Source organism: Vipera ursinii, assembly GCF_947247035.1.
Source record: "Vipera ursinii genome assembly, chromosome: 4".
NCBI classification, from domain to species: Eukaryota; Metazoa; Chordata; class Lepidosauria; order Squamata; family Viperidae; genus Vipera; species Vipera ursinii.
This window is the reverse complement of record NC_139514.1, coordinates 17,566,912-17,594,485: the sequence shown is the minus strand read 5'-3', so window position 1 is coordinate 17,594,485 and position 27,574 is coordinate 17,566,912. Positions and strand designations below refer to the sequence as shown.

General features: G+C 37.2%; 1 protein-coding gene and 1 long non-coding RNA gene across 2 annotated transcripts in view; both read left to right on the top strand.

Annotated features, from left to right (window-relative positions):
- Positions 1–26,602, top strand: part of GUCY1A2 (guanylate cyclase 1 soluble subunit alpha 2) — a 179,661-nt gene extending 153,059 nt beyond the window's left edge. Inside the window, exons 7-8 of the mRNA XM_083362412.1 lie at positions 7,936–8,090; positions 25,209–26,602. Of these exons, the coding sequence (XP_083218538.1) occupies positions 7,936–8,090; positions 25,209–25,416 (363 nt within the window). The 3' untranslated portion in view covers positions 25,417–26,602. The remainder of the gene's footprint in view (positions 1–7,935; positions 8,091–25,208) is intronic.
- On the top strand, positions 13,120–13,424 carry LOC310639711. Its single transcript, XR_014492382.1, has 2 exons — positions 13,120–13,286; positions 13,318–13,424. It is a non-coding gene; the product is annotated as an uncharacterized lncRNA (long non-coding RNA).
- Positions 26,603–27,574: the final 972 nt, after the last annotated feature.

Genomic DNA, 27,574 nt, shown 5'->3' with positions numbered 1-27,574 from the left:
ATGTTACACCTCTGCTCCGTGAGCTGCATTGGCTCCCAGTTGTCTTCCGGGTGAGGTTCAAGGTGCTGATATTGACCTACAAAGCCCTACATGGCATGGGTCCGGAATACCTTGGGGAGCACCTGTGGCCGGCATCAACTTTCCTCCACCCAGTACACTCCCACAGAGAGGGCCTCCTCAGGGTGCCACCGGTCAAAGAATGCCGACTGGTGGCCCACAGGGGGAGGGCGTTCTCTGTGGGCGCGCCGGATTTATGGAACCGTCTTCCGGTTGAGCTCCGGATGGCACCCGACCTGCGCTCCTTCCGGCGCGATCTAAAGACGTATCTCTTCGAACAAGCTGGCCTGGCCTGATGGGATGGGGTTGGGTTTTTATTATTTTTAATGTGTTTTAACCTATTGTAAGAGTTGTGGGCATTTTGTTTAATCTCTTTTAATTTTTGTATTTTGTCTTTTAACATGTATTGCCCTGTTCACTGCCCTGAGTCCTTCGGGAGAAGGGCGGTATACAAATAAAATTAATAATAATAATAATAATAATAATAATAATAATAATAATAATAATAATAATAATAATAATAATAATAATAATAATACAATAGTGCTTTGGGTTTGTTAATTTGACCAGAATTTTCATTAATATGTGATGTAATGAATGTCACATGATTGCATTAGTTAGCTATGGCAGTCCTCATTGCCAAGGACCATGGGTTGTTATATGAGGACCAAATGTTATCGTAACTCGTTAGTTCCTGCCAGCTTCCAACAAGAAACTCAATGGGGAAGCCATCAGAAAACCACCAGTTGGTCTCACAATAAGCTTTTCCTTCTTAGGTGGTTCACAAGCAGGCCAGCAGATGAGAACTGCAGCCTGGTGGGTAACTGCTGCAGAGTACAGGCAATTGTGCATGTGGGTACCGCATGTAGATACATGGATGGTCTTTGGATGGGGACAAATGCAGGTGGCCAGGTGGATGCTACAGGGACTGTGAGCAGGTGAATGGGTAAGTGTTACTGGCAGGAGCAATTGCAGGAGGATATGTGAGCAAATGCAAATATGGGCAGGTGCAAGTATGAGCAGGCAGGTAAGTGCTATAGGTGGGCATGTGGAAGCTAGTGGGTGATTAGGTGGGTTTTAGGGGCAGGCATGAGTGCAGGTTGGTGGGTTGATATGGTAGGCATGAGTATAGGTAGATGGATAGATCTCACAGGGGGACATGAGTACAGGTGGGTGCAAGTGTTACCAGATTTTACAGAGTGCAAGATGGGCTTGAGTGTAGGTAAGTGTTATGAGTGTAGACATACATGGGTACATGCACACTCTATAAAGTACGAGATCCATCTGCCACCCAGAGGGTCCTTGTGAGAAAAAGTGGCAAGAAAAAGCAACTTGCAGGAATAACTTGAAAGCCCCTGCTGCCTTCCCCATTGACTTGTCTTGTAAGCAAAGGTCACAAATGGCAATCACATAACTGTGGGATGCTTCAACCATTATTAGTATAAGCTGGTTGCCAAGCATCTGAATGACAGCCATATGACTTCAGGAACACTGCAATAACCACAACTTTGAGGGTGGGTCAGAAGTCCCCCTCGTTTAGCACCATCATAACTTTGAATGGTCTCTGAATAAGTGGATGTAACCAAAGGACTATCTGTAACCATCTGCACGGTTAAAATATACAGAGACTTAATATTTCTAAAGAGCCAAAAGTTGCCTTTTGAGTTTAAAACTTAATGAAAAAGTTCTTGAATTTTCTGTTTGGAGTCAGAAGCTGAAATAAACCTTGAATATTTTATTTTCCTGATTTTCACCGCAGTCTTGGGAACCACTAGAAAGTGCTTCAGGGTTATTCATGGGCTTCGGTTCACAGTTTTACTAAAATTGTTTTTATCTGATTTAATTATATTGCCTTCCTTTCCTGTACTTATTATAAAGCATCCTACTCTCCTTGTGACTTTCTAGAGTAAAACTGTTTTTCATCAGAAAAAATATTCTTCTTTCCTTTCTTTCTTGGTATAAATATAACCCCCATGATCTGGCAATTTCTAGCAATTAGATGACTCACATCTGATGTGGAAACTAATTGATTAGTGAGTTTAACTGTTGGGGAATCCTTTAGTAATGCTGGAACTCAACATATGTGCAGCCGCAGCTGCTTAGCCTGAGTGTTCAGGTGATTTAATTAAATATTTAAAAGGTTGGCTTTTTTTCTTAGCTTTGGTAATGATGCAAAGATAACTGTCATTATCTCTCGTAATGATGCAAGTTTTTGCAAAGAATTTTTATTAGGCTTGCTTTTGCCAAAATGGATTCAACATATTTCACTTCAACAGAGACATTTTCTATTGTAGGCTTGCAGTGGAATGGTGAAAGTTGCAATAGATTGGTGCAGATTCTCCACAGTACTATTGGAAAATAGAGTTTGCAGATTGCAAATTGGCCAGCTGTGGGAATGCTGTTTCCCTTGTGTAGTATTACATTTAACAGTCATTTTTGTTAAGTCTGCCTTTATCTGAAAGTGCTTTATGGAGGTTAATTGGTAAGGAAGTCCTAGTCTGGTTAGCAGAACCAGAATAAGCTACCTGACAATCTCATGTAATACCGTGTGTTGGTCTCCACCTTTAAAGCCCTTCATGCATGGGTCCATATTATCTGAAAAACCGGCGCATCCCAATGGGATTAGCCCACTCCACTCGTCTGGCAAAAGGGGCATGCTGAGGACTACAACGGCAAAAGAATTTTGGCTTTCAGGGTCCCTTTTCTGCCATGGCTCCTGCATTCTGGAACATCTTGCCCCCAGAGACAGATCCGCTCCCATCTCTCTGACTTTCTGAACGTCCTTGAAGATATGGCTGTGCCAACTAGTCTGAGTCCCTAATGGCAGTATGGCATTCTGGAGGTGGCTAATGGAATAGAGAACACTCCATTCCTCTCTGTGCGCACTTTGCTCCCTCCTTGTCCATCCTATTTAGTTTTATTTTAATTGAATTTTAAAATTTAAGATCTTTATTTATTGTTTTAATGTTTTATTCTGTATTGTATTCAATGTCAAGTTTCTGGATGAGCTCTTCAAAGAACTCTGAGGCATTGTTTACCTTAAAATTCTTTTAATAGACCAATATAACATCGGCAATGCTTGTGAGAAGCTGGAATCTGAATTCCCCTCCCCTAAGCATAATAATATTAAATCACAATTCCCTCCTTTCGGTTGCTGTCATTAATCACATTCTCCAATTAGTTTGAAGGGTTAGTTCTCCTTCCTTAGCGTAACCCCCCAGTTCTTTCCTATCCTCTCTTATTACATTCAACCTTGAAACTATTCCGCTACTGTTGTTTATGTCTAACTAATTTCTCATACATTCTTCCTTCCCCCTCCCTTCTTCAACTAACTTTAACTCTAAAAGTGATACACGAGTAGAAATATGAAATAGCTGCTTCTTCTTTTGTCAAACCAAGTACATCCGATGTTAGCAGCGTTGACATTCAGCATCTGTAAGATGCCTGGAGTCCTCTTTGTCAAGATGGGAAGCATACAAGTTTGATAAATAAATAAATGAAATGTTGACCTACGCTGAAGCAATATATGTGTTTATTTGTGTGAGAGAAGTGTGTAAATAACAATAGCACTTAGACTTATATACCACTTCATAGTGCTTTACAGCCCTCTCTGAGCAGTTTACAGAGTCAGCATATTGCCCCCAACAATCTGGGTACATATTGTACTGATTTCAGAAAGATGGAAGACTGAATCAACCTTGAGTTGGGTCAGGGTCAAACTCCTGGCTGTGGGCAGAGTTTGCCTGCAATACTGCATTCTAACCACTGCACCACCACAGCTAGATTAATGATGTGCAACTATGTTTTTCAGCAAATTTTACTTCTGCCTAACACTTTATTTTTTAATTAAACAAGAGTATATGGTAAAACAGAGGTGCCTATTAACACATTTTTAAATACACATGTCATAATTTAAAAGAAATTGCCCTGAGAATCTCAAGCAGAAATCAGTATGAGACTTGCCTTACTGCCCTGGGTCTAACTTTGATCCAGTGGGATATCATTCCATCATCTTTCTGCTTTAATAAAAATATTTAAAACAATGCTATCTTGTTTTAAAGGTTTTTTTTAAAGAGCTATGGTACTACAAGTAATGACTATGGCCTAGGCCCAAATATCCCTTTTTTGGATACATTATGTGAAGACCCAGCTCTCTGGAGTAGGCTGTAATGCTGGGAAAGATAGATGGAAAGAGAAGAGGACAAGCAGTAGCAAGAAGAGGGACTTAATTACAGTGGCAATAACTACCACTGTATAGGCATAGTGCTTCATGAAGAAAATCTGTGTGGTTGCTGGGAGTTAAAAATGACTTGATAGTGTGTAATCAATTGTGCTACAGTAATATGAGTCTGATCCTTGGTGTACTGATTCATATTTATGAGGCTCTTAGGCTTCTGTATCATGCTATAGTAATTGTTCAAGGAGGGCTAAGTTTGTACTTCTCACGAGAGATTCTCCATCCATTTTAATAGAAAAACTCTTATAGGAATTTTAGTGCAGGTAGAGCCAGCTGGAAGTAAAAGTCTACTATAGTGGACCTCTTTTCTGCAATTACCAGTGATTTTAAAAATCCTTTAAAAAGGAAATAAATATGTAGCAGCCTGACTAAGTTAGTATTAGCAACCTTTCACTTCAAGTATGGCTGCTTAAACAACTTCCCTGCTTATGTTGCACACGTTTAATAATGCAGAATATTTTTATTACCCGTATTTATTCTTTTAAATGGCAAAAAAAGAAAGAAAAGAATTTCCTGTCCAAGTCTAATGGATCTTTTAAATTAACCAGGACTCTGTATTATGTCTTTTGCATCCTATTAACATTTCCAATCTCACTCTTCTCCATTTGGTGCAGCTTTTCTCAAAATAAACAATATGTCCACTTTTTCATTGGAATGAAAGCACATTAACTGATTGCAACATAAATCATTTTTACAGTTTTTATTACTACATTGGAAATTCAGCTTTTCTCAGCCTCATTTAAAAAAGTAGATACTCCCGAATAGGAATCTGTTTTCTGATTTGATTTTCAAATTTTTCTTTTCATCTAAAGCAGAACCAATATAGCTTACTGTATTTTCGCTCTCAAAAAGGCTGACTGAAAAAGGTCCATCCTGAAATCCAAGCAGTATTTTGGCACAGAATATTTGTAGCACAGGGCATTTGCAACCAGTCCTCAGAAGCCAGAAGATGGCATCCTTCTGATTCAGGTGGTGTTAGCCTTGCGACCTTCCTTGACGGCTTCTCTATTGACTTTCTGGGGAAGCCAGCAGAGAAGATTGTGAATGGTGATCACATGATTGCAGGATATTTGGCAATCAGTTGTTTATTTTTTTAAAAAAATAAACATAATTTTAAACTACATTGTGCCTGTTCTGTTATAAATATTTGATTAAAAGCAGCTTAGAAACCAGTTAGCCATGTTCTTCACCCAAAGATATAAAGATGCTCAAGTTCATTGTGATTGAATAGCAGTCTAGTAATAAAGGCCTATTACTGAATTCTGGCTTCAAATTGGAGATTAAACAGACCCTTTGTTTACAGTTGATCTGATTTGGTTGTTGACTTTAATTTAATTGGCTTAGATATTAATTTGGTTTAAGGCGTAGGGTTTTTAATACTGATGCTGCTAATACTAATTAGCTGAGAAGTATTGTGTTAAAAGACATTTGGTTCAAGATGCAGTAATTTTTGACTGGTCTGAGGTAGTGTTGAAATAGTGATCTATTGAGTTTGGGGAGGGAAGGAGGAAGGGAGGAAGGAAGGAAGGAAAGAATGAAATGATACCATAGAATATTACCAAGTTATTTAATCTATGGCTACGAATGAAGGCAAATAGATGTGTCCTGGGATAAAATTGAATACACACATTCTGGTAGAGAGAAGGTCCCTAAGGATGGGCTCCAGCGTATCTGAAAGTTCAGAAGACTAAACCTCTGGTCCCAGTGACTGACCCAGATTGGATCCTGCAATTATGGCTACTTTGTAAAGCACAGAGAATTTGTACTCATTGACCCTTGTAACAGCTTCTCAGGCCATGTTTGATTTGGTCTGCAATAGATTTGTTCTATTGCACATCACATAAATCGCATACAGTAATTTATGACTTACCGTCTTGTTGTTTTATATACACAGAGAGCTTATGCACTGGAGGCAAATTCCTTGGGTGTCCAATCACACTTGGCAATAAAGAATATTGCTATTCCTAGTCTAGTTCACAGATGATTATTTCTGTTCCATCCAGAAAATTTGCACAGAAAATAAATGTTGTATGGATAACATCTTTTTGTGCAACACATTTTAAGAAAATAATTGCGATAGGCAAGAATTAGTTTCATTTCTTAACACGTTTTTCTCTCATTATTAAACCACTATTTTAACAGCGATATTAACTTTATAAATTTACATTCATTACATTCCAGCTTTTCCTATTTTAAAAATCATTGGAGCTGATTCCCTCTTTTGCTTTATTTTACTGGAATGACTCTGTCATAAAATGGACTACCCACTTCTGTATTAAGCTCCTCCCTGCTGTTTGTAGAAAGCTCCCTAGTTGTGAAATTTCAGCCTGCTTGTCAAAGATAAAGTTGTGAGTATGGCCAAAGCAGATGAAAATATTTTAACAGGAGAGACCAATGATTGGTCCAGAAGTCAGTAGTACTTTAAGCAAGAAAGAGATTTCCTATTCCCAAAGACTATGTCCTGTGCAAATAAACTATCGTTGTTGAAACATATACAAAACATAATTCTTCCTTATGCTGAAAAGATTTGAATGGTGTTCCAGTTTTCACAAGGCATGTAATACCCTTTTATGCCTGACAGTTACAAGATGCTCCAGGGTTCTTGTTTGAGTAACAGCTGCAAAAAGCTTAGCAATACGAGTAGTTCCTCTTTCAATGAGAATGGAATGGAGTAAAATAGCTTTTCCAATTTGATGATTTTGAAGTCGTGATACATTGCTGATGATGTGATATCCCAGTGGTAATTCAAGAAAATTAGGTTTTTCAAAAACGGTCCCAGTCCTGCTAGCAAGCCATGCTTGCAACCAGATTGACCATGTTTCAAATTGAATCAGTAATATGAATTACAATATGATGCATTCTCTCTCATTCATTATATCATTTTCATACTACAGTATTGCAGTCCCACATTCATGCAGCTGCAGCCCTTGAAATCAGCTGGCTGAAATTTCTTTTTAAAATCTGCTTGTTGTCGGTTTTTGTGAAAATATTAAGTGTTCCTTCAGATTGCTGGATTAAAAAGATTTCAGAAGCTTTCTTAAGGAAAGGGATTTTCTCTATTACTATCCTCTCTACCATGCACACAGATTGAGGAGGTTTACTCAATGATTTACTAATTACTTGCCTAAAAATCTCTAGACTACTCTTCCTGAATTATGTTACTGAACAAATATCTGTTGTATGTGTTTCTAGACACAAACATGTTTCCTCTGGTTATTTTTTTCCCCAAATCAATTTAATCATTTCAAATATAAGCACCCAGCTTTATTTGGGAGTCTGGCAGCCTTTAACTAAATAACTTTTTCATCAATTACAATTCAGTAAGTTTTTTTCACACGTGGCTATTGATCTTCGCTTAAATTAACTTACTCTTGGGTTATTCTGAATATTGTATTAGCTAAAGGGAGTATGAGTTCCAATGAAGGTATTGATGGAGACCCAATTCCACATTTAACCTTGAAACTAGCTATATGTAACTTTTTTCTATTATTTTCTGTCAGCCCACAGGATTTTTATTGTGAGGATAAAATGAAAGGTGATTGTTAAAAAAAGGTAGAAAATAAATGCAGGATTAAGTCATTAAGCAAAAAAAGATAAGTGATTAATGTGATTTATTTTATTATTTTTTTGTTTCTTAACAGATGAGAATAGGGATCCACTCAGGATCTGTTCTGGCTGGAGTTGTTGGGGTGAGAATGCCCAGATATTGTCTCTTTGGCAACAATGTCACCCTAGCAAGCAAGTTTGAGTCAGGAAGTCATCCACGCCGCATCAACGTCAGCCCAACGACGTATCAGTAAGTGTTCTTCAGCCTTTTTTAAAAAATATACTTCTTAAAGCTTTGGTACACAACATTTCTGACCATAAAACAAAATGATATATCACCCCAATGTGCTGTACATTTTCAATATAAAGTAAATCTAGGGGCATAAGACAATTTGTATCTAAGTAAGCTTTTAACTAGAAAAGGACTATATTGTCTGCATGTCTTCTATCAATCAATCAATCTCTTTAAGAATTAAGGACATAACTATTTAGGGCCTGATTTCAAAATAAAAGAGTTATATATTCAGCAAGAATGCTTGGAAGTTGTGCTTTCTTAACGTTCCCCATATTTTTAGTTGGGTGCTTTAGCATAAGAACTTGTAACTATAATTATTTTCCTTTGATGTGACCTTATGCAGCAAATAGTCAATATAAAAAACCCCTTCCTTTTTACCACCCTACAATCCCTTAATTCAGAGTAGGGTCGGGGCAACTGGATGGAGCTGAGCGTTTACTGGCCAGATGCCCTTCCTGACACCACTCAGAGTTCGCAGCAGATTTTTTTTTTCAATATACACATCCAAAAATCCATCACAAGCACTTTCAAAATTTCTTTCTTTCAGATATTCTGATTGTTCAAAGGCTGCCTTTATTAGTATTTTTGCAAAATACCAGTTAAAGCAATTTTAGTCATCTCTTTCAACAGTGCTTTAACTGTGCCCTATCAGATTGGGCTCAATAAAATATGGCATGAAACAATTGAGAAATCATGTAAGCCGCAGCCCCTAAAGAAAATATTATTGTGAGAAGCAGTTAGATGTGCCCCCAATGTTTTAATAATTTTCAAAGGCACGTTCAGAGTCTAAAAGTGAACTGGATTTCTGAACCTGTCCTACACATATGATTCCTTCTGACTAATTTAACTGTTTTGGAGTTAGCCTTTATGAACTCATTTTGTAGTTAGATTTTTTTTTCACTATTGTGGGTTTTGTAGTTTTCTTCCTGTAGTTTCAGCATTGTTTGCCTGTTTGTATGCTTTCCCTTTTTAATAATCTCAAGACTCTCTCTGTTTATGTTCGTTTGTGTAAACCTCTATTTAAATGAAAGCTTATATAATTGTCTTCACCCAAGATGTTCAGGGACTGATACAATTGAATATAAAATAGCTAGAGATTTGACGTTTTAAAAGCAATTAAAACTATTGCTCAAAATGAAGATTATACACTATAGATAAAAATCAGATAACTACTATACAGAGCAATTTGTGTGCTTCAACAAGGGGCAGACATGTTGAGCAGATTTTGATGGATGGATAATGGATGAAGAGAGGCAAAGCTGGAATATGGGAATACAAAGTAATTTGGGAACCAGTTGGCATAAAATAAATTCTTTTGTCCCAGATTGACCTAGTAACAAACAGTTATTAAAATTTCAGAGATTAGTGTTTGAAATCAGAGTCTAATTTCCCTGTACAATTCCGTCAGATTGTTTTGTTCTGATTTTTAATTCTTTTCTCGTGATGCTCAAATTTGATATGTGAATAGATACTCCGCAGCAGCTCCCCAGAAATTAAAATCTGATTTATACCTTGGAATGTGAATTTTGCACAATCAAGATAATCATTTGTGATATTTATTCCAAAGTCACACAAGATCGTTTGACTGAATTGCAGGGAACAATTCTTCAGTAATATGTATAAATATATATATTTATTTATATTTATATTTATTTGATTTATATACCGCGCTTCTCCCGAAGGGCTCAGGGCGGTGTACAGGGCAATAAATACAAGATACAAAAATTAAAAACAAATTAAATAATTGTGCCCGATACAATAAATTAGTTAAAATCAATGATTAAAACCCCAAACCCATCAGACCAGGCCGGCTTGTTCGAATAAATAAGTTTTTAGATCACGTCGGAAGGAGTGAAGGTTGGAAGCCATCCAGAGCTCAACCGGTAAACGGTTCCAAAGGTCTGGCGCGCCCACAGAGAACGCCCTCCCCCTGGGGGTCACCAGTCACCATAAATGTTGTATGTTCTGCTACCAAGCTACAGTCCCTGTTTCTGAAGCTTCCTATCTTACTCTGGCAATAGAGCAGGCGATGCTCAGCAAAGCAAGTCAACAACCAAGCAAGCGAGACTAGCAGCCAGAAAATTGTGCTCAGATGTTTTGTTCTAAACTCTATTACTCCTGCCTCATAGACCATCTGGCCTTTTCTCTTTTACACACTGAAAACTGGATGTTTGAACAAACTGTGCCTTGGACTCAGTTCTACAGCTGTTTTCGTGAAATCAATGAAAACCTATCCACTGATTGTAACTAAACTGATGGAGCAGTTTACATTCTACACCAATGTTTCTCAACCTTAGGAACTTTAAAAGTTGGGTGGACTTCATCTCCCAGAATTCATCAGCCACCTGGAGAATTCTGAGAATGAAGCCCACCCATCTTAAAGTTGAGAAACATTTTTTGTATATTAGGAGGCCATCAGGAATTGAGCTGTACTCAAATAAGGCTCCTACTTTCTGCATAATCAGATAAATGGATTCTGTTCCTTTAAAGTTTAAAATGATAGCTTCATTTTTAGTGCTTTAAAATATTTAAATAGTTAATGTCTGAAATAATACAGTTTTACAATTTCTCTGTAAAGAAAGCCTGCCATTGCTGTTCAAAGGTGAAAGTTGCTAAATGAGTGTAACTTGTGTATTAGATTTGGCATTCTCTCCCAAAGAAGCAACAATTTGGATATCATACTCTCTTCTTTCATATTTCCCTTAAAAAACCCGTTTCCTGATTTTTCTCCTTCTTAAACTCATATTTCCTAACCGCATGGTTGCCACCCTTTGTATTATATGCATGAACTGGTGAAAGGAATCACAGTTGTTGTTCCTTCCAGTCCAATGTTACTTGACCCACCCACCACCAATGTCCATTTGAAGCTAATTCTGCAAAAACCTGAGATTTCAAGATCAGCACTCTGTGTCTCAGGGTGAACTCTTCGTGCTCACATACTATTCCTCTGTGCCACTGTAAACAAGGTAGTCCTTCCTAAATTCCTTCTTGGATGAGAATCTCACAAATTTGTTCTTCTTTGCTGAAACAGAAAATGCTGTTTTAATTATAACAATGTACTAAATCCAATGCACAAGCTGCTTGTCCAGGATATAATAATTTTAATATATGCCCAAATGAATTTCAAAGCTAAAAAAAAACCCGTTGTCAGCAGTTACAGGTCTGCTAAAAGTGGTTGTTTCCTTGGATTATATATGATGCACTCTGCTTATTTAGAAAATTCCACTTCATTGGTTTATAGCCAGTGGCTCTAATCAAGATACCTTATACTCAGTAGGGAGCAGCAGGTGACACGGGTCTCTTATTGTACATCAGGGATTTTCACTCCATCTTTTTTTTATTATTACATTTATATCCCGCCCTTCTCCGAAGACTCAGGGCGGCTTACAAGCTTAGCAGTAGCCTTCATTCTATGTATATGCCTGCTTGTTAGGGCTTTCACACACACCCCAAGCAGCATTATTACAAAGTCAGCTTATTGCCCCCAACAATCTGGGTCCTCATTTTACCTACCTCGGAAGGATGGAAGGCTGAGTCAACCTTGAGCCTGGTGGGATGCGAACCTGCACTAATTGCAGGCAGCTGGTGTTACTTAAGGAGGCATCAGCCCACTGTTCCACCAAGGCTCTTTCTGAAAAGTGAACAGATTTATCCTGCGAATATCACTGAAAAACCTTTGAAAGGTGCACCACTTTCCATGTTTAATCTGTTACACAGGCAGAGCTTGTTTCTGTGCTTGGATTGTTCCTGTTAAATCAAATAACAATTTAAATGCCTAGTTTTACAGAAAACAGTGCCTTTCATTTGCAGGCCATTGTAAAACAAAGGGACCAGAACTTAGTTAATTTGGATATGGTAGAGAACGTATTTGTGAAATGCCAGCTCTTTGGTAAAATAGGTGCCATATGTGTGTAATTCTGTGTTACTTTGTAAACAGCCCGCCCTTTATTTTCTCCCCCTTTTTTAAAAAGAAAAGCCATAATACAATATTATATCTAAACATCCAACTGTGATTTTTTAATCTCAGTTATATTTTCACTGAATTTGAAAAATATTAAAGTAATAAATCTGATATAGATTAAAGGCTTTATTTTGTTCAGTACCCACAGTGATTGTTTGAAGGGGGATGTGTTGTGTAGAGGAACATAATGCTTAATTGCCATGACATTAGGAAAAGAGAAAGTTTTCTGCTTTCTAGTTTAGGGATCTTCAGATTATTTGAGGAGCTTTGTTTTGCTGTTGGTTGTAAGATATTTATTTCCCATTTTCTTCCAATTAATTTAGAATAGTGTTAACATTTCACCCTAAGTTTGTGAAGTTGATAAGGGTGTGAAATAGCTAGTCCACGGGTCCAAGTGCATGATTTGATCTTCTGTTGGATGACTTCAGAAAAGTGATTGTGCTTAAAAGTGTTAGATTGACAGTTGGTGTCATTAGAGTGTTGTCAGGAATCCTTGTTTCACGTTAAAAAAAAACACGATTTTCTTCAAATCCAGTAATGAATATAGTGCTCAGTCAGTGACTGTAATTGTTAAATAAAAATGTAAACCTGGATTTTTTCCAAGCAGTATTAACACTAGACAGTCAACAGTAAACAATATCCTACTCAAGGAACTACCAAGGGAAAATTACACTCCTACCAACATAGACAGGGCAAACTACCTTATATAAACAGACCCCACTCCCTTCCCACAATGAAGTTGTTACCTTATTTGATAAGAAAATATCTGCAAGCAAACAACTAGACTCAGACAGCACCAGGAACTGCACAGTTCATACAGATTTTCTCCTCTATTAATTGTGGATCTTGTCGAAATCAGGATTAAGTGTCACCACTATTCCAGGTGATTGACTGGCCTATAGCACTACTAGATGTACCTGGTCAATGAATGTCCATGGATAATTGGCAAAGGTGCAACATAAATTCAAGGATATTTTTTTATTCACATAACACTAGAATTTGATTATAATGAGTGATTATAATTACCGTATTTTTCGGACCATAAGACACACCTGACCATAAGACGCACCCAGTTTTTAGAGCAGGAAAACAAGAAAAAAAATATTCTGAACCAAATAGTACCGGTATACTAGGAAGGAAGGAGGGGAGAGAGAGAGAGAAGGAAGGAAGGAAGGAGGGAGGGAGGGAGGGTGGGAGGAAGGAAGAAAGAGAGAGATAGAGAAAAAGAAAGAAAGAAAGAAAGAAAGGAGAGAGAGAGAGAAAGAAGGAAGAAAGAAAGAAAGAAAGAAAGAAAGAAAGAAAGAAAGAAAGAAAGAAAGGAGGGAGGATGGAGGGAGCAAGGAAGAGAGAGAGAGAGAGAAAGAAGGAAGGAAGGAAGGGAGAAGGAAGGAAGAAAGAGAAGGAAGAAAGAAAGGAGGGAGGGAGGAAGAAAGAGAAAAAAAGAAAGAAAGGTACCGGTAGTTTCTTTTCCCTGAATAGGTTTTCTAAGAGCAATTTCAAACAATTAGCAGTATTATCTTGCAAATGGAAAATCACTTCCAATAAACTTCGCAGAGAAACCTGCAGGGACAACTCCTCACGGCTTTGCTGGGGCAAGTCGCCTATGAGGTTTAGTTTAGCAAAAACTATTTCTTTAGCAGCGAGGTAAAAGAAAGAAAATGTTTGCGCACAGGGAGGGGGAGGCAGTCAGAAGGCATGGCAGGCACCTCCGTATTTCCTCCCCTGCCGACCAATCACAGGGGCGGGGCGGAGAATTCCACGTCTTCATTCAATCACGTCTCTCCAATGGAGCTGATGGACTGCGTTGACTGAACGGGAGACAAGTGTTTTCGCTTACCTTCGGACCATAAGACGCACCTCGTTTTTCCACCCACTTTTGGGAGGGGAAAAGTGCATCTTATGGTCCGAAAAATACGGTAATTGATAATTCCAATTTTGCATTAACAATACATGTTGGCCATTAGTTTCCATGACTTTGACAAAGATTATATAATTTTATGGATAAATCTATGATGACTATATTTAATTTTCAGATTTATAGAAGCAACGCCATTAAATATCAACTGTTACCAAATAATTGGGGCATACTACAGCTAGAAAACTGATTACTGAAGGAAAAAGAATTGGGCACTGGAATAGACCAACCTTCATTCTGAAACTTTAAAATTCTCCTGATACTCTTTAACGATATATCATTATGCAATTCCAAGAAAATCATCCCATATTTATGCTGATTTGATATTTTTTGTCCTACCTGGAATCATTTAGATTAAATAAATGCATGGCAATTTGTAAGTGCAGTTGTTTTTCAGATAATAAATGTTACTGCACAGATAGACAAGGACACAGGTCCTATTTACCCCTACTTATATTTGACATTTTATTATGGGATCTCTGGATTTTCTTAAGAAGCTTTGGAGAGATTCTGTTGGTTTGCGTGCTACAGTGATCCCAGGAAGTTGTGTATTCTTTGGGCAATTGGAAATATTTGATTTACATGGCAGAGTTTTATTTTATATGTTGCGATGGTTATATTCCAGTAAGTCCTGTATTTATTACAGCGGACAATGCTGTACAGTTGTCTGTTTCTACCATTTGGAATTCTGGGTTACTTTTTCCCCCCTTTGAATAATGTTGCTATGCAGTTCCTTTTGTGGACAGACGTGTTGTTGCTTTGGTAGTGAAGTACTTGTTTATTGTGAGGTGCTTTTCAGATGAACCTTTTTTGCCATTGTTTCTTCTGCTGAAGAAGATATTGAGGAAGGTTGGGTTTTTTTGCTTTTTTTATCTCTGTCCCTTTTTTATCATGAAAAATTAATTGTCTACCTAATGTATTCATATTTTGGCTTAAATGTAGTGGACTTTCAGGTATAAATCCTGAGATGAGTAAATCCATAGGTGTTCTGATTTGTATCTATATTTGTCCATTGAACTGGAAGTTCAGTAAAGGTCTGTAAAGGCTCCTGGATGCTCTTGCACATCTAATGCACTTCATCTATTGTGACTGGAGGTATTCTGGTTAATTGCAAAATCAATGTTGTGATATCCCATGCAATCTTCAGATTGCACATTGACCATCCTTAATGCTGTGAGAGAGAAAACAAGAGTCCTCTGTTAGAAATGTTTGAAACAGTCTGAGATATTTGTCTCATTTTACCAAATAGCAACATCAGCGCTGGAGCAAATATGTTGTCTACCAGAACTTGAAGTCAACTAGCTGCAGTCAAGGACAGTAAAATACTAGGAGACAGATAAATGCAAAATGTTATGAGAATGTAGTACATCTTATCATTAATATACCAAATGCTACAGGTTTCATTTTTAGACATAATCTTCATTTGGTTATTGCAGCTTGAAGGGCCACTTTACCTGTAACTTCTCCTTTGTCAAAACTCATATTCTCTCAAACTTAACGCTTTTAAATGGTGATAGATTTCATAAGTACAGTACAGTCATTAAGCATGCATGCTATTAGTTTAATAGATTAAATTTTATTAAGAAAATTCTTAAACTAGGGAATGCAATGCAAAGGAAGCCATTTTGTTTTGTGAGCCTTGTCTTGTTTTAGCAGATGTAAGCATTCAAACCAGTGGTGGGATTCAAATATGTGAACAACTGGTTCTCTGTGTGGATGCCGCTGCCGGAAGTCCATTCTGGGCCTGGGCAACAAAAAAGTAGCTACTGGTTCAGCTGAAGTGGCGCAAACTGGGTGAATCCCACCACTGATTCAAACCTTGGATAAACTGCTCAGTGCCACAGAGGTTAAGATCCAGAAAAGCTTAGCAACATCACAACTGAATCAGTGAGACTTATATTCTGTCCCTTAAGAACCATTTGTAAAATATGTCAGATTTCTTGTCCTCTTAAGCTATATCCGATCTTAGACAATACAAAGTGCTACATAGTCCTAAGGAAAAGTAGGAAACAGAATAAATCTAGTCTTGCAGAGAAATCAAGCTAGGTTTTTGTTCAAATACGGCAATTAACAGCTAGCTATGATATCTATATTTTAACAAACCAGCCAGTAATTGCTTTATCATATTGCATTTTATATTCAACATTTATGCATTATTCAGGGGCAGTAGTGTATGAATTGTTCAGTTGCCTGAGAAATATAATGAGAGATAAAACTTTTAAAAATACATGAGCAATGATAATGGTTAGTTTATTATCATACTAATAACTTTTGCTGGTTGAGTTCATTACTACTTCCTAAATAAATCTAACTTTTGATTGAAATTATCTGCATAACAATAATGTGCATAACAAGCTTTGGCTTGCAACAAAATGCAGGTTTTGGGTCAGTTAATTCTACAAAAAGAAAATATGAGTATTTGCCGTTCTTGCTAGATAACAAACCATTCTAAATTCAGCCATTCTAAACATTTTTTGAGAGAAAAGGCAGATTTCATCAATGTCTGGAAATGAAAAGTCACTATTTGTCCATGGAGGAGAGATGAAGGAAGACTTTTATTTGTTTGCAAACATACCAAAGTATTTTTAATCCATCCATCCATATATATGTATATGTGTATGTATGTATGTATGTATGTATGTATGTATGTATGTATGTATGTATCTATATGAGAGAGGGGGTAGAGGTAGAGGTATATATAATTTGATGGTTTTTAATGCATGCATAGAAGTGATTCTGAGTGCTGGTTTCAGACCAAGTGTATCCTTTAGACTTGTGGAGAATTGGAAGTGAGAGTTTGCAAAAATTTGGCTCTGTCAAGATCTTGTGTGGTTACAAAGACCTTTCTTCTTACTGCACAAATATAGTCTACTTAGATACCTCTAGTTAGTATTATCAACAGATACCAGTGACCTCAGTATCATAAATCTGTTTTTGTTGTTTGGTTTGGTTTGATTATCCCCATATACTATTTGTGTTCTTTCGTTGTGAGCTGCCCAGAGTTTGGTTTAAGGTAGACAACCATGTAAAGGTTTTAAATAGATAAATGAATAATCACATACTTAATGTAGAATCTTTTTCAGAAGTCTAGTGAAGACCAATGTGGGTTCAACTAGGTTCAGTTCATTTTATTGATATTTCTCAGTTCTAATAGTATATCGGCGATTCAGTAGGTTTTGTACAATGTCTAAATCAGGGGTCTTCAAACTTGGCCCTTTTATGACTTGTGGACTTCAACTCCCAGAATTCCTCAGCCAGCAAAGCTGGCTGAGGAATTCTGGGAGTTGAAGTCCACAAGTCATAAAAGGGCCAAGTTTGAAGACCCCTGGTCTAAATGTTGTAACTTAAATCATCCTGAAGGGCACCATGTTGGGAAAGTCTCTCTGATACAATTGTATTCCTGCTTTGGGATTGTTTTAACAATGAAAAGGGAATGGCAATTGTAGAAATAACTTTCTTATTGTTTATTTACCTGACTCAAAACTACTGTAGTGTCCCAACTAGTTCCATGTCCTGTTTTTAACTGTCTCTCTAAAACAGTACTTTATGACCCTGGATTAAGTTCCCACAATTCAAACTGACTTGTATATGGATTTGTAATTTTCCTGGAGTTTTTTCTGGGATAATTTCAACTTCCAGGACTGATCTACAGCTGTGGAATTCCCTGGAGATCCCAGTATCATCCTGGATAGCTTCCTTGAGGTTACATACAAGTTAACTGACTGCTGATTACAATGTGTTAATACACATTAGTAGAAAAGAGACATTATTTTTCACAAAGGACAGATTTTTCTTTAGGGATTATCCGTAAAACTGGAGTTGTGCTCATCATTAGTGATGAATTGGATTAGAAATTTAAGGTGAGAGTATTGATTAAAAGTGATGAATTTTTTCCATTATTACAGTGATTTCCCACCAATTTTTTAAAATAGTAAAGAATCATAGAAATATCTAAATTATTTGCCAAAATATATGGGAAAGAACTGAGTCATATAAAAGTTGGAGTCATTTATTAATATGGATGTGCAATAATTAGTGAAAAGTATTCCTTTTTTCTAATGGTCATCCATAATTTAACTGAAAGTTATGGTAGATTTTTTTTTAAAAAAAAATCTAAACTATTTCCCATTTCAAAAGATCTTTGTGTATTGCATGGATTTGATCCCAGGCTAACTGAGTGAGTTTCCCACTAATTCTGCCATAATTTTTAACATACCAATTCTCCCTCCTCAAAAAAAATTAAAAAAAAATACTTTGTTTGTCTTGGTCAGGGAGGCAAGAACAGCATCCTATGACAGATACAAAAAAAGTCCTTACTGTTATCAGACCCATTTTTCTCAAAACAGGAAAAAAAGAGAAAATGAATTTGATTAGTATAAGACTATTTGATAAAAGATGCCCTATGTTATTTATTTATATGTCATCATTTGAAGTTATATGACTTGTGCAGAACACATTGAGAGATATGTAATAAGTTTTATACAGTTTTGACAGCTACAAGGTATAGTTTTGCTAACAAGCTGAGGGTCCATTCAATTTGCTCAAAAATAGCATCATGGTCTGAACTTTGTCATGAGCCAAGTAGCCTGCTAGTTTAAAAATAACTAATTCCCAAGTGTATCCTTGCTTATTTATCCCACACTGCTCTTTCTTAATACAGTATGTGCTTTCTATTTTGGGCAGTGTTTACATTAGTCTTGTTTAGATGGTCCATCCAGACATTATGCGGACAGACTTTATGTGTAGATAAATCCTCTACTGCACCCAATAGTCTAATAAAAAATACTATTTTCATTTATATGTTTCTAACTTTAGAAGTATTATTTTGAACATAGTAGTGCTTTGCCAACATGACAGTGGCAAAACAGATTATGTATAGAATAGTATGTTGAAAATATTGTGATTTATTTTTCTCACCAATATGATTAAAACACTCATGAGCTTATTTATCTTCTCTTTCTTTCCAACAAACCAAATACTAATTTATCTGGACATACACTATGACTTAATGCAATGTTTTTCAATCTCAGCAGCTTTGAGATGTGTGGATTTCAACTCCCAGAAGCCCACACATTTTAAAGTTACTGAGACTGAAAAACACTGACTTAGAGTGTATTGTGTCAGTCCCATCATTATTATGGGAGAAATGGTTCTGTACTATAGTAAGACTTTCATTTGTTTAATAAATTAGATTTGTGCCCTATCTTTTCTCTGAAGGTAATGCATTTTCCTCATTAGAGTCTCCCCTCATTATACTATGCCAGTTCTGTGAGAAAGAGTCAGCAAGCAAAATGGATCTTTCTGATTCCACTCAACAAGAGAACCAAGTTTCTGCCACACTGAATAGCAGAAATTAAGATAATATCTATGCATATTTCTCTATTTGTGCATATGTTTCTATTCCAATTTGATCAACAATTGAATCACATTATAAAACAGGCAATGAGAAAGTATTCTTCACTGCACCAGAGGCAGCTCAGTGTCCAAACCACATGATCCATGAACTTCCCCCTTGTTCATCCAACATCTGAATAGACTACCTCAAACTGCCTAATGTCATTAGCAATCATTTTCAGTTCATATGAATTTGACAGAGCTAATGACTAGACCTTTTGAACCAAGAACAAAAAATGTGGGATTAAATGATGCAGATATGGAATATATTCAGGCTCATTTATTTCCTGCTGTTTCTCCTCCTCCTCCTCCTTCTGTATTCAGAGGAGGAGATTAAAAACTTGTGATGCTCAGCTGCTTTTTCAGTTAGCGCTCTGGATTTTATCTTTCTCAGCTGGGTGTACATGGCTGATGGTTCATATCTCTCACTTATATGGTCTGAGGGACTTCATATTATAGCAGTTAACTACCCAGAGAAATATGCATATGTGAATGACAAATGACTTCCACATTATATCCCTTTAGAGCACGGGTGTCAAACTCAATTTCATTGAGGGCCGCATCAGCATTGCGGTTGCCCTCAGGGGGCTGGGTGGGTATGGTCTGGGTGGGCGTGGCCTACTGGGTGGGCGTGGCTAGAGTGTGTATGGCCTACTGGGTGGGCATGGCCTGCTCTACATCGGTCGCATCAAAGGTGCCTATGGGGGCCTGGGCAGGAGTGGGACAGATCTGAGGGTCTCTGGCAGGAGGAGGGTCTCTGGGCCAGGGCCAAGGCAGTGGGGCCATTCCTTCACTGTTTCCAGGATGGCTTCGCGGGCCGCATGAAACCACTTTGCGGGCCAGATCTGGCCCCCGGGCCTTGTGTTTGACATGTCTGCTTTAGAGTAAAAGTGTTGCATATCCCTTTGGATTTCGGACATGTGCTGGAGCCCATCTTCAGAGAACACTCCGCTAGATAGAAGTTCCTTGAAGATGGGCTCAGTGACAGACCCAGATTGGATCCAGTAGTTATGACTGTCATAGCACATTATTGTGATTTCCAACATTCCCTACCAGCTTCCCTCAAGCAGAGGAAGCTGGCCAAAAGTTGGAAGTGGCAATCATATGTGGTCCTGTTTAATGACCCCCACATGGTCCTTGTTTAATGGCAGCAACTGTGACTGTGGAACTGCAGTAACTAAGTGGTGCAGTCACATAAAGTTGTGCTTTACAACTACATCGCTTAGTTGTCATAAAAAGAGGACTACCTGTATACTATACTCCTAAGATATTTGTGTTCTTAAAATATGTAGCACCTTTTAAAAAAGAATAAACTTAAGGAAACAGATTCATTATCTAGTATTGGTATATTTCTCCAGTGTTGCTTCTTGTGTGACTTTAAAACATTTTTGAAATTCATGTAAACCCATGTATGGTAATAAATCCTCAAAGAATTTGTACACAGTATTTGAAGAATGAGCTGTGTTTACTCAGATACAACAGCTTAAAAAAATGCAGTTTAGCTATTAACTTGTCCTGAGTGAGCTGTAGCCCTTCCTATTAAAAGTTTTTATTAATATTACTTCATTTCAATAGCCCCCCCCCTTTGCTTCCTTTTGCTCACTCTGGTTTAATTGATATAACTGACAAAGGAATCATAGATAAAAGAGAGTAGGTAGATAGGCAAATAATACTTTGTGCAAGTCTTGATCTGTCATTCAGCTGGTAGCAAGATAAGAATTTATTCTAGAGGAGCACACAAATCTAAAATTGCAATCACTTGAAATAGCCACCTTATAAGTTCTTCCAGTCACACTGTTATTTCTGGAAAGGCAGGCAGTGTTGATGACAAAGTTGATTTATCAGCTCTCATTTCACCTGGTTGCAGCTGTTCTTGCTTTGGTTAGTCATGCTGGTTATCAAAGTTAGCCTACTGTAGTGAACTTTCATGTTGACATGAGTAAAACATCCAAACTATGAGTTCTGACATTTTACATCCTTGGCTGTCTATTTGTTTCTGAACTCAGGTTCATATTTTATGTTGCTCTATTGCTCCCTTAATATATAGAAAACAAAGTTCTGAAAAGGGCAAATTTCTAAACAGGACCAGGAGCCATGATATATGTGGACATTTCTCTTGGTGCGTACTATGATCTCAGCCCAATCTCTCTCTCTCTCTCTCTCTCTCTCTCTCTCTCTCTCTCTCTCTCTCTCTCTCTCTCTCTCTCTCTCTCTCTCTCTCTCTCTCTCTCTCTCTCTCTCTCTCTCTCTCTCTCTCTCACACACACACACACACACACACACAGAGAGAGAGAGAGAGAGAGAGAGAGAGAGAGAGAAAGAGAGAGAGAGACTGCAAGCAACAACACACCCACCAGACACCAATCTCCAACATCTTTATTTACAAGAATTCTCATAGGCTCAGAGGTATTGTTAGAAAATAAAAATAATTATTTGATTGGAAGTTGGTATAATCTTCCCACTACCAAAAAACCTTAAAAAAGTACTCTTTTTGTGTTGCAAAGCATCCACATATACTAACGTGAGTGGCATGAAGAAATATCTTCCATTTGCCCTCCGATAGATCAGTGTTACCTGTTGTGTAAGAAATTGCAGAGGATGCTCTCAAAATTCTATACCTGACCATTGGCCTAAAACCATGGCCTCTTTCTGGCCTACATCTAAAGAATCCCATTCGAACATTAAAACAAGCTATGAAAGTCTTTCTCCTATGCCCCATAAGAAAGAGGAAAAAGATTAATAGCTACATTATTTGCTAAGCTGTCTCATATTTTGTTTTATTTTTAATTTATTTAAGGAGGACCCTAGAAGTGTTTTGATTTCAAAATTCAGATGCAGAGTAGAAAGCAATAAGGAACAAGGACAAGGTTGTAAAACATTGAATGAGAAGGCTTTCTTCTCCATTCCTCAGAAGGTACCTCCCAACCCCAATTTCCTGCATAGCTATATCGGCAACTGTCCATATCATTCAACAGAATTCCCTAGTCCTCAAAGATATACAGTTAGTCCTCAAGTTACAACAGTTTGTTTAGTGACCGTTCGAAATTATAATGGCACTGGAAAAAGTGACCAGTGACCGTTGCAGCATCCCCATGGTCACATGATCAGAATTCAGATGCTTGGCTGGTTGCAGTGTCACAGGGTCATGTGATCACCTTTTGCAACCTTTTGACAAGCAAAATCAATGGGGAAGCCAGGTTCACTTAACAACTGTGTTACTAACTTTAACCATTGCAGTGATTCACTTAACAACTATGGCAAGAAAGGTTGTAAAATGAGACAAAAATCACCTAACAAATGTCTTGCTTAGCAACAGAAATGTTGGGCTCGAATGAGGTCAGAAGTCAAGAACTCCCTGTGTCCTTTAGCAACTAAAAGAGAAAAATGACCTTTTCCTTCTGTTGGAATCTTTATAAATATACCTAGTGAGAGATACATTTGATTGACATGTTTATTGCCACTGCAGCCAAGCAAATAAAAACGATAGATTTTGTATTATATGTGTACTGTTTTAAATTTGTTTTTGAGCTGCCTTATGTATTTTTACTAAATGAAAGTGCAGGTATGATTTTAAATAAATGTCAAATGGAAAACATATTTTTGCATCAGTCAGATCTGTTGAACTGCTAGCTTAACAGAGCACTTGTTTACTATCTCAAAAGCACCATTCTATGCATAGTGCACAAGAGAACAGCTACCTAATAATCCATTTCAATTTATGTGTAAACAAACAAATGGATAATTAAAACTCAATAAACCAAATGAACATTGTTAGCATTATTCATTGTTTCATTTTCCATCCACAGAACCCTCAGTGCATTTCTCAAAAACAGCACATAACTCCAGAGTTAAAAAGTAGATGTGAGATGTCACCATTTTCAACTATTTTTACTTAAAATGGTTCAAGATTCTAATCCTTTCAGTGTTTTTTAATTAGATGACTCAAGATATTTGTAATCTATGTGTTGATATCTCCAGTATATCTTCTAACAAAAATATTCAATATACATTTCTCTCTGCTGTACAGATGATTGTAACTTTGTACAATCTGCTATGCCAACATTAGCCTTTAAAGTCAGGTGCTGGCATTGCTCCATCAATTTATATAAAGTCTTCAGTCAGTTTTTCCTGCATTATTGACAACATTGTTTGAAGAGCCAAAGGCAACATCCTGAAAGATTCAAATACTACTAAGCTATAAAATAAGAACAAATAAAAGTTTGAACTGGAATAATTCATGTAGAAGATCAATGGAATGAAAAATGAGAAAATGCAAGGCCAGACCTCTGAGGAACCAGTTCAAAATATGTATACATGTAGTTATGTAACTCAGTCAAAGTATATGGCCATACAGACTCAAAAACTGCAACCCTGGGCAGTTAACACAGAATTGCAACTAGTACAAAAAGGAATATAGCAGACAACAACTTCAATGCAACAATCTCCTTCAGAGAATGACTACCTGAGCAGGAGTTCTAATCTAGTGAGTCTTAGCCTATCAGTGTACAGTAAATAATAGTAAGGTCTGAACATCTGTGGGAGGAAAATGATAGGCGTTTTAAATTCAAAGGCCAGTATAATAGAGCACAAAAAAAGACAGACATAATAAAACTAGCCCTAGTAGAATATGCTTGGCATGGTGGATTAACATGTGAGGTTTTTCTAGAGGAACATTCTCAACCCAAAAAAGAAAACTAAAGATCTTAATCTTTGAGAAGTTATGAACTGGCTTATATAAAAAAACTATATTATTTTTCATATCATTTTATGAATTTCTTAAGCAAATTTATCCTAAAGAGTTTTACATTCCTGCAGAACTAGATTCAAAATTTTCTCTCTTTCTCTCATCTGTTTGTCTGTCTGTCTGTCTATCTGTCTATCTATCGTCACATTTGTATGAAATTTTATATGAAGGGATAATGGTGTCAACTTTGTTAGTAAATGTGTTTTTTTTCTATCAACATGTGCTCATATTTACCACATGCTAGATTTATTTTCAGTAATACTAATTTATTTATTCTTTCATTAAACTTGTATGTCCCCTATCTTTCCTAGAGACAACTCTAGATGGCTTACAAACCATAAAAGGAGCAAAATAAACAATTAATTCCTAAACATTAACACTAAAATTAACATAAAAGTTAACCACGATGGTAAGGAAGGGAGCAAGACACACCCAGGGAGAAAGTCTCTTTGCTTGTGGAAGGGTCTTAAAACTTGGCTGTTCTGGTTGGCTTGGGCCTCGATGGGTGTGGTGGAGATGGTAGATGGTGTAAAAGAGGAAAAGTCCACCTCCATACATTCCTACACTTGATTTTAGTCTCTACTTCTAATTGTTTTTTATATTTCTATATAATATGCCCAGAGTCACTTAGACAGTGAGGTGAATGGCATATAAATTCATATAAATGAGATCTCAAACTCATGCTTTCAAGTGCCTGCTGCTTAGAGACACAAATATTGGGTTTTTCAGGTGAGTGGCAGATGCAAGGTATTCCTGGAAACTCCTTTTTTTCCCTGCTGTCACCCAGAGGTATTGGTGGTAGGAGATTGAGTAGTCCATGAAAGTAAAGTTTACCAGCAGAGTTTCTTTCCACATGTGCAAGAACCGAAGAACTGTGGCTTAAGATTGATCTGCTTGACTTGGTGACTCTGTTTATTTAAGACAAAAAACAATGACCAGTCAACTGGCTGAATCTCCAATCTTTAACTGTCTTTGTAACCAACCTAAAGCTGGAGTGCACTGTCTTTTGATAACTATTACTCAAAGTTGTCCCATTCTTGTCTTTTCCCTTATCTGCAGGCTTCTGGAAAAAGAAGAAAATTTTATCTTCATTCCTCGTTCCCGTGAAGAGCTTCCAGAAAACTTTCCAAAGGAAATTCCTGGGATTTGTTATTTCCTGGAGGTCAGAACTGGTCAGAAGCAGCCAAAGTCCTCTGTCACATCTGCCAGAGTGAGAAAGATATCCTACAACATTGGCACCATGTTCCTTCGGGAAACGAGCCTATGAAGCCTGTTGCAGATCAAAGACTCATCAAAAAAGCACAAGCCCAGAACTGGGTCATGACAAGAGAGAGGAGATTCTTTCTTTTTCACTGCATTGTTCCAAGAAAAGCAGTAAAAGCTCTGTGAAATGTCAGGCAATAATTCTTTTTAAAGGTGGGTGACTGCTGTCAGTAAAACAAACTGGAAAGTGGCAAACAAGGGAGCAGGGATTTTTTTTTTTTACAAAATTCAAATTAAAACAAAATATTTCTCTGTTGCCAGAGATTCTACTGGTCATAAATATCAGAATGGTGGGGTTTTATTTGGTTTTCTTTTAGAAAAGGAATCTAAATTAAACAACTGTGGAGATATCCCCATAAGTCAGAGGTAGCTTGTAGCTGCCTGGTTATCATTGGATGCTAACTCCCATCCACTAATATGGCCAGAGATAATGAGGGTCTTACCATATTAACATTAAGAGGGGCCCGGGTTGCTGACCATAACATCCGTTAAAATAGAGTACTTTGTGGGTTGTATTGTTTTCTTCTGAAATGGGCCATTGTTGTATGCAAGTGTTGAATCCTTGCTCTTATCCTCTTTTTATCTCAGTAGAATCAGGATTCTTCTGATTTTTTTAACCACGTGCACCTAAAGAATTTATACAAACGCTGTAAACAGTGTTAGCCAAAGTTCGACCAGAGATTGCTCAGATTATGATACATTCCTACTTTTGAGGGATTTATTGCTGAGGATGAGAACATTTCTGGTTGATTGCCATTCTTTAACCACTTCGTACAGCTACTGTAAAGATTATTTATAACCTTTTTAGAAGAAGAAATTTTAATTTGGGATATGATAATATTAAGGATTTTACCCTTTTTAAAAACCCACATTTCACTTTTAGGGCAATATTCTATAGGAACTATGAAGCTGGCTAGCTTGTTTATATTTGATAGGTATCCAATTTATGAAGTTAGATGATAATGATAATACAATTTTATTGCAGTCTGCAAAGAATGATATTTTAGTGATTTTCATTTTCTGCAATATGTTTCATCCATCCACACCCATGTTCACATTACTCATGCTGATAATAGGTGTCCAATTTTTGGATACTATAAAAAGATCATGTCTGTGGAGATTCTCAGTCATACAAGTGATAGCTGTCTCAAAGGTGCTTTTTTTTCTTCAAAAGGCAACTGAACTGCATTTTGCTGTCATCCAAGAAGCTCCATCAGTTCTGATGGCAGGGGATGAATCCATGGGGATGAAGCTTCTTGGATGAGAAGTGAAATGTCTTTTTTCTTCCATTTTCAGAAGCCTGAAGATTAAAAAAACCAAAACAGTCCAGTTGCCTTTTGAAGAAAAAAAGGCATCTTTGAGACCATGCTGATCATGTTTAGTAACTGGAACTAGACTATTCCAAAAAGGAATCCTCAGTTACCCTTGTAGAGTTTTAATCATTTACCCTGTTAATAAACTAGATTAGAAGGCTACTCAAATATGTGTGTTAAATTAAACCTAACTCTAATTAACGCTGTTTCTTTCATTAGTAGGTAATGAAACACACCTAAAAGTATGTGATTAGTACTTTATCCCCTGAACTTCTCCCACCCTGTTATGGTATGTCATATCCTTTGTTATGTGGCTCACTATATCTACTGTTACCTAGTTACTAGCAGGGATTAAAATCTACAGGTATAAATATTGTTGGATTTAGAAAGTTTGGGAGGGGGAGTAATAACATCTACAATTACTTTTATGCTTAAACATAATGTGATATAATATTTTGGAAACATCCCATACAATAAAATTCAGTCTTTGGAACTTCAAAATTTTGATGTTAGTTGTAAAAAAAACATGAATGATGTTCAATGCCTTAGGAAGCTTGGCTCCATGTCTTTCTTTTATTATACTTTCACCACCCCGGTTATAAGTATTGCCCAGTGGCTGTTGAGTAGGGGTCCCTAATCCCCCATACGTAGACCAACACTGGTCCATAGCATGCCAGAAACCCATCTGTGCAAACAAGAGAACCCATCCACAATGCAAACAGCACATGCCCCCTCTGGTCCACAGAAAAAAATTATCTCCATGGAACCAGTCCCTGGTGCCCAAAGAGTTTGAGGGCCGCTGTGTTAGGGAATATTCAATATTAAATAAGTTTGAGTATTTGCACTTAG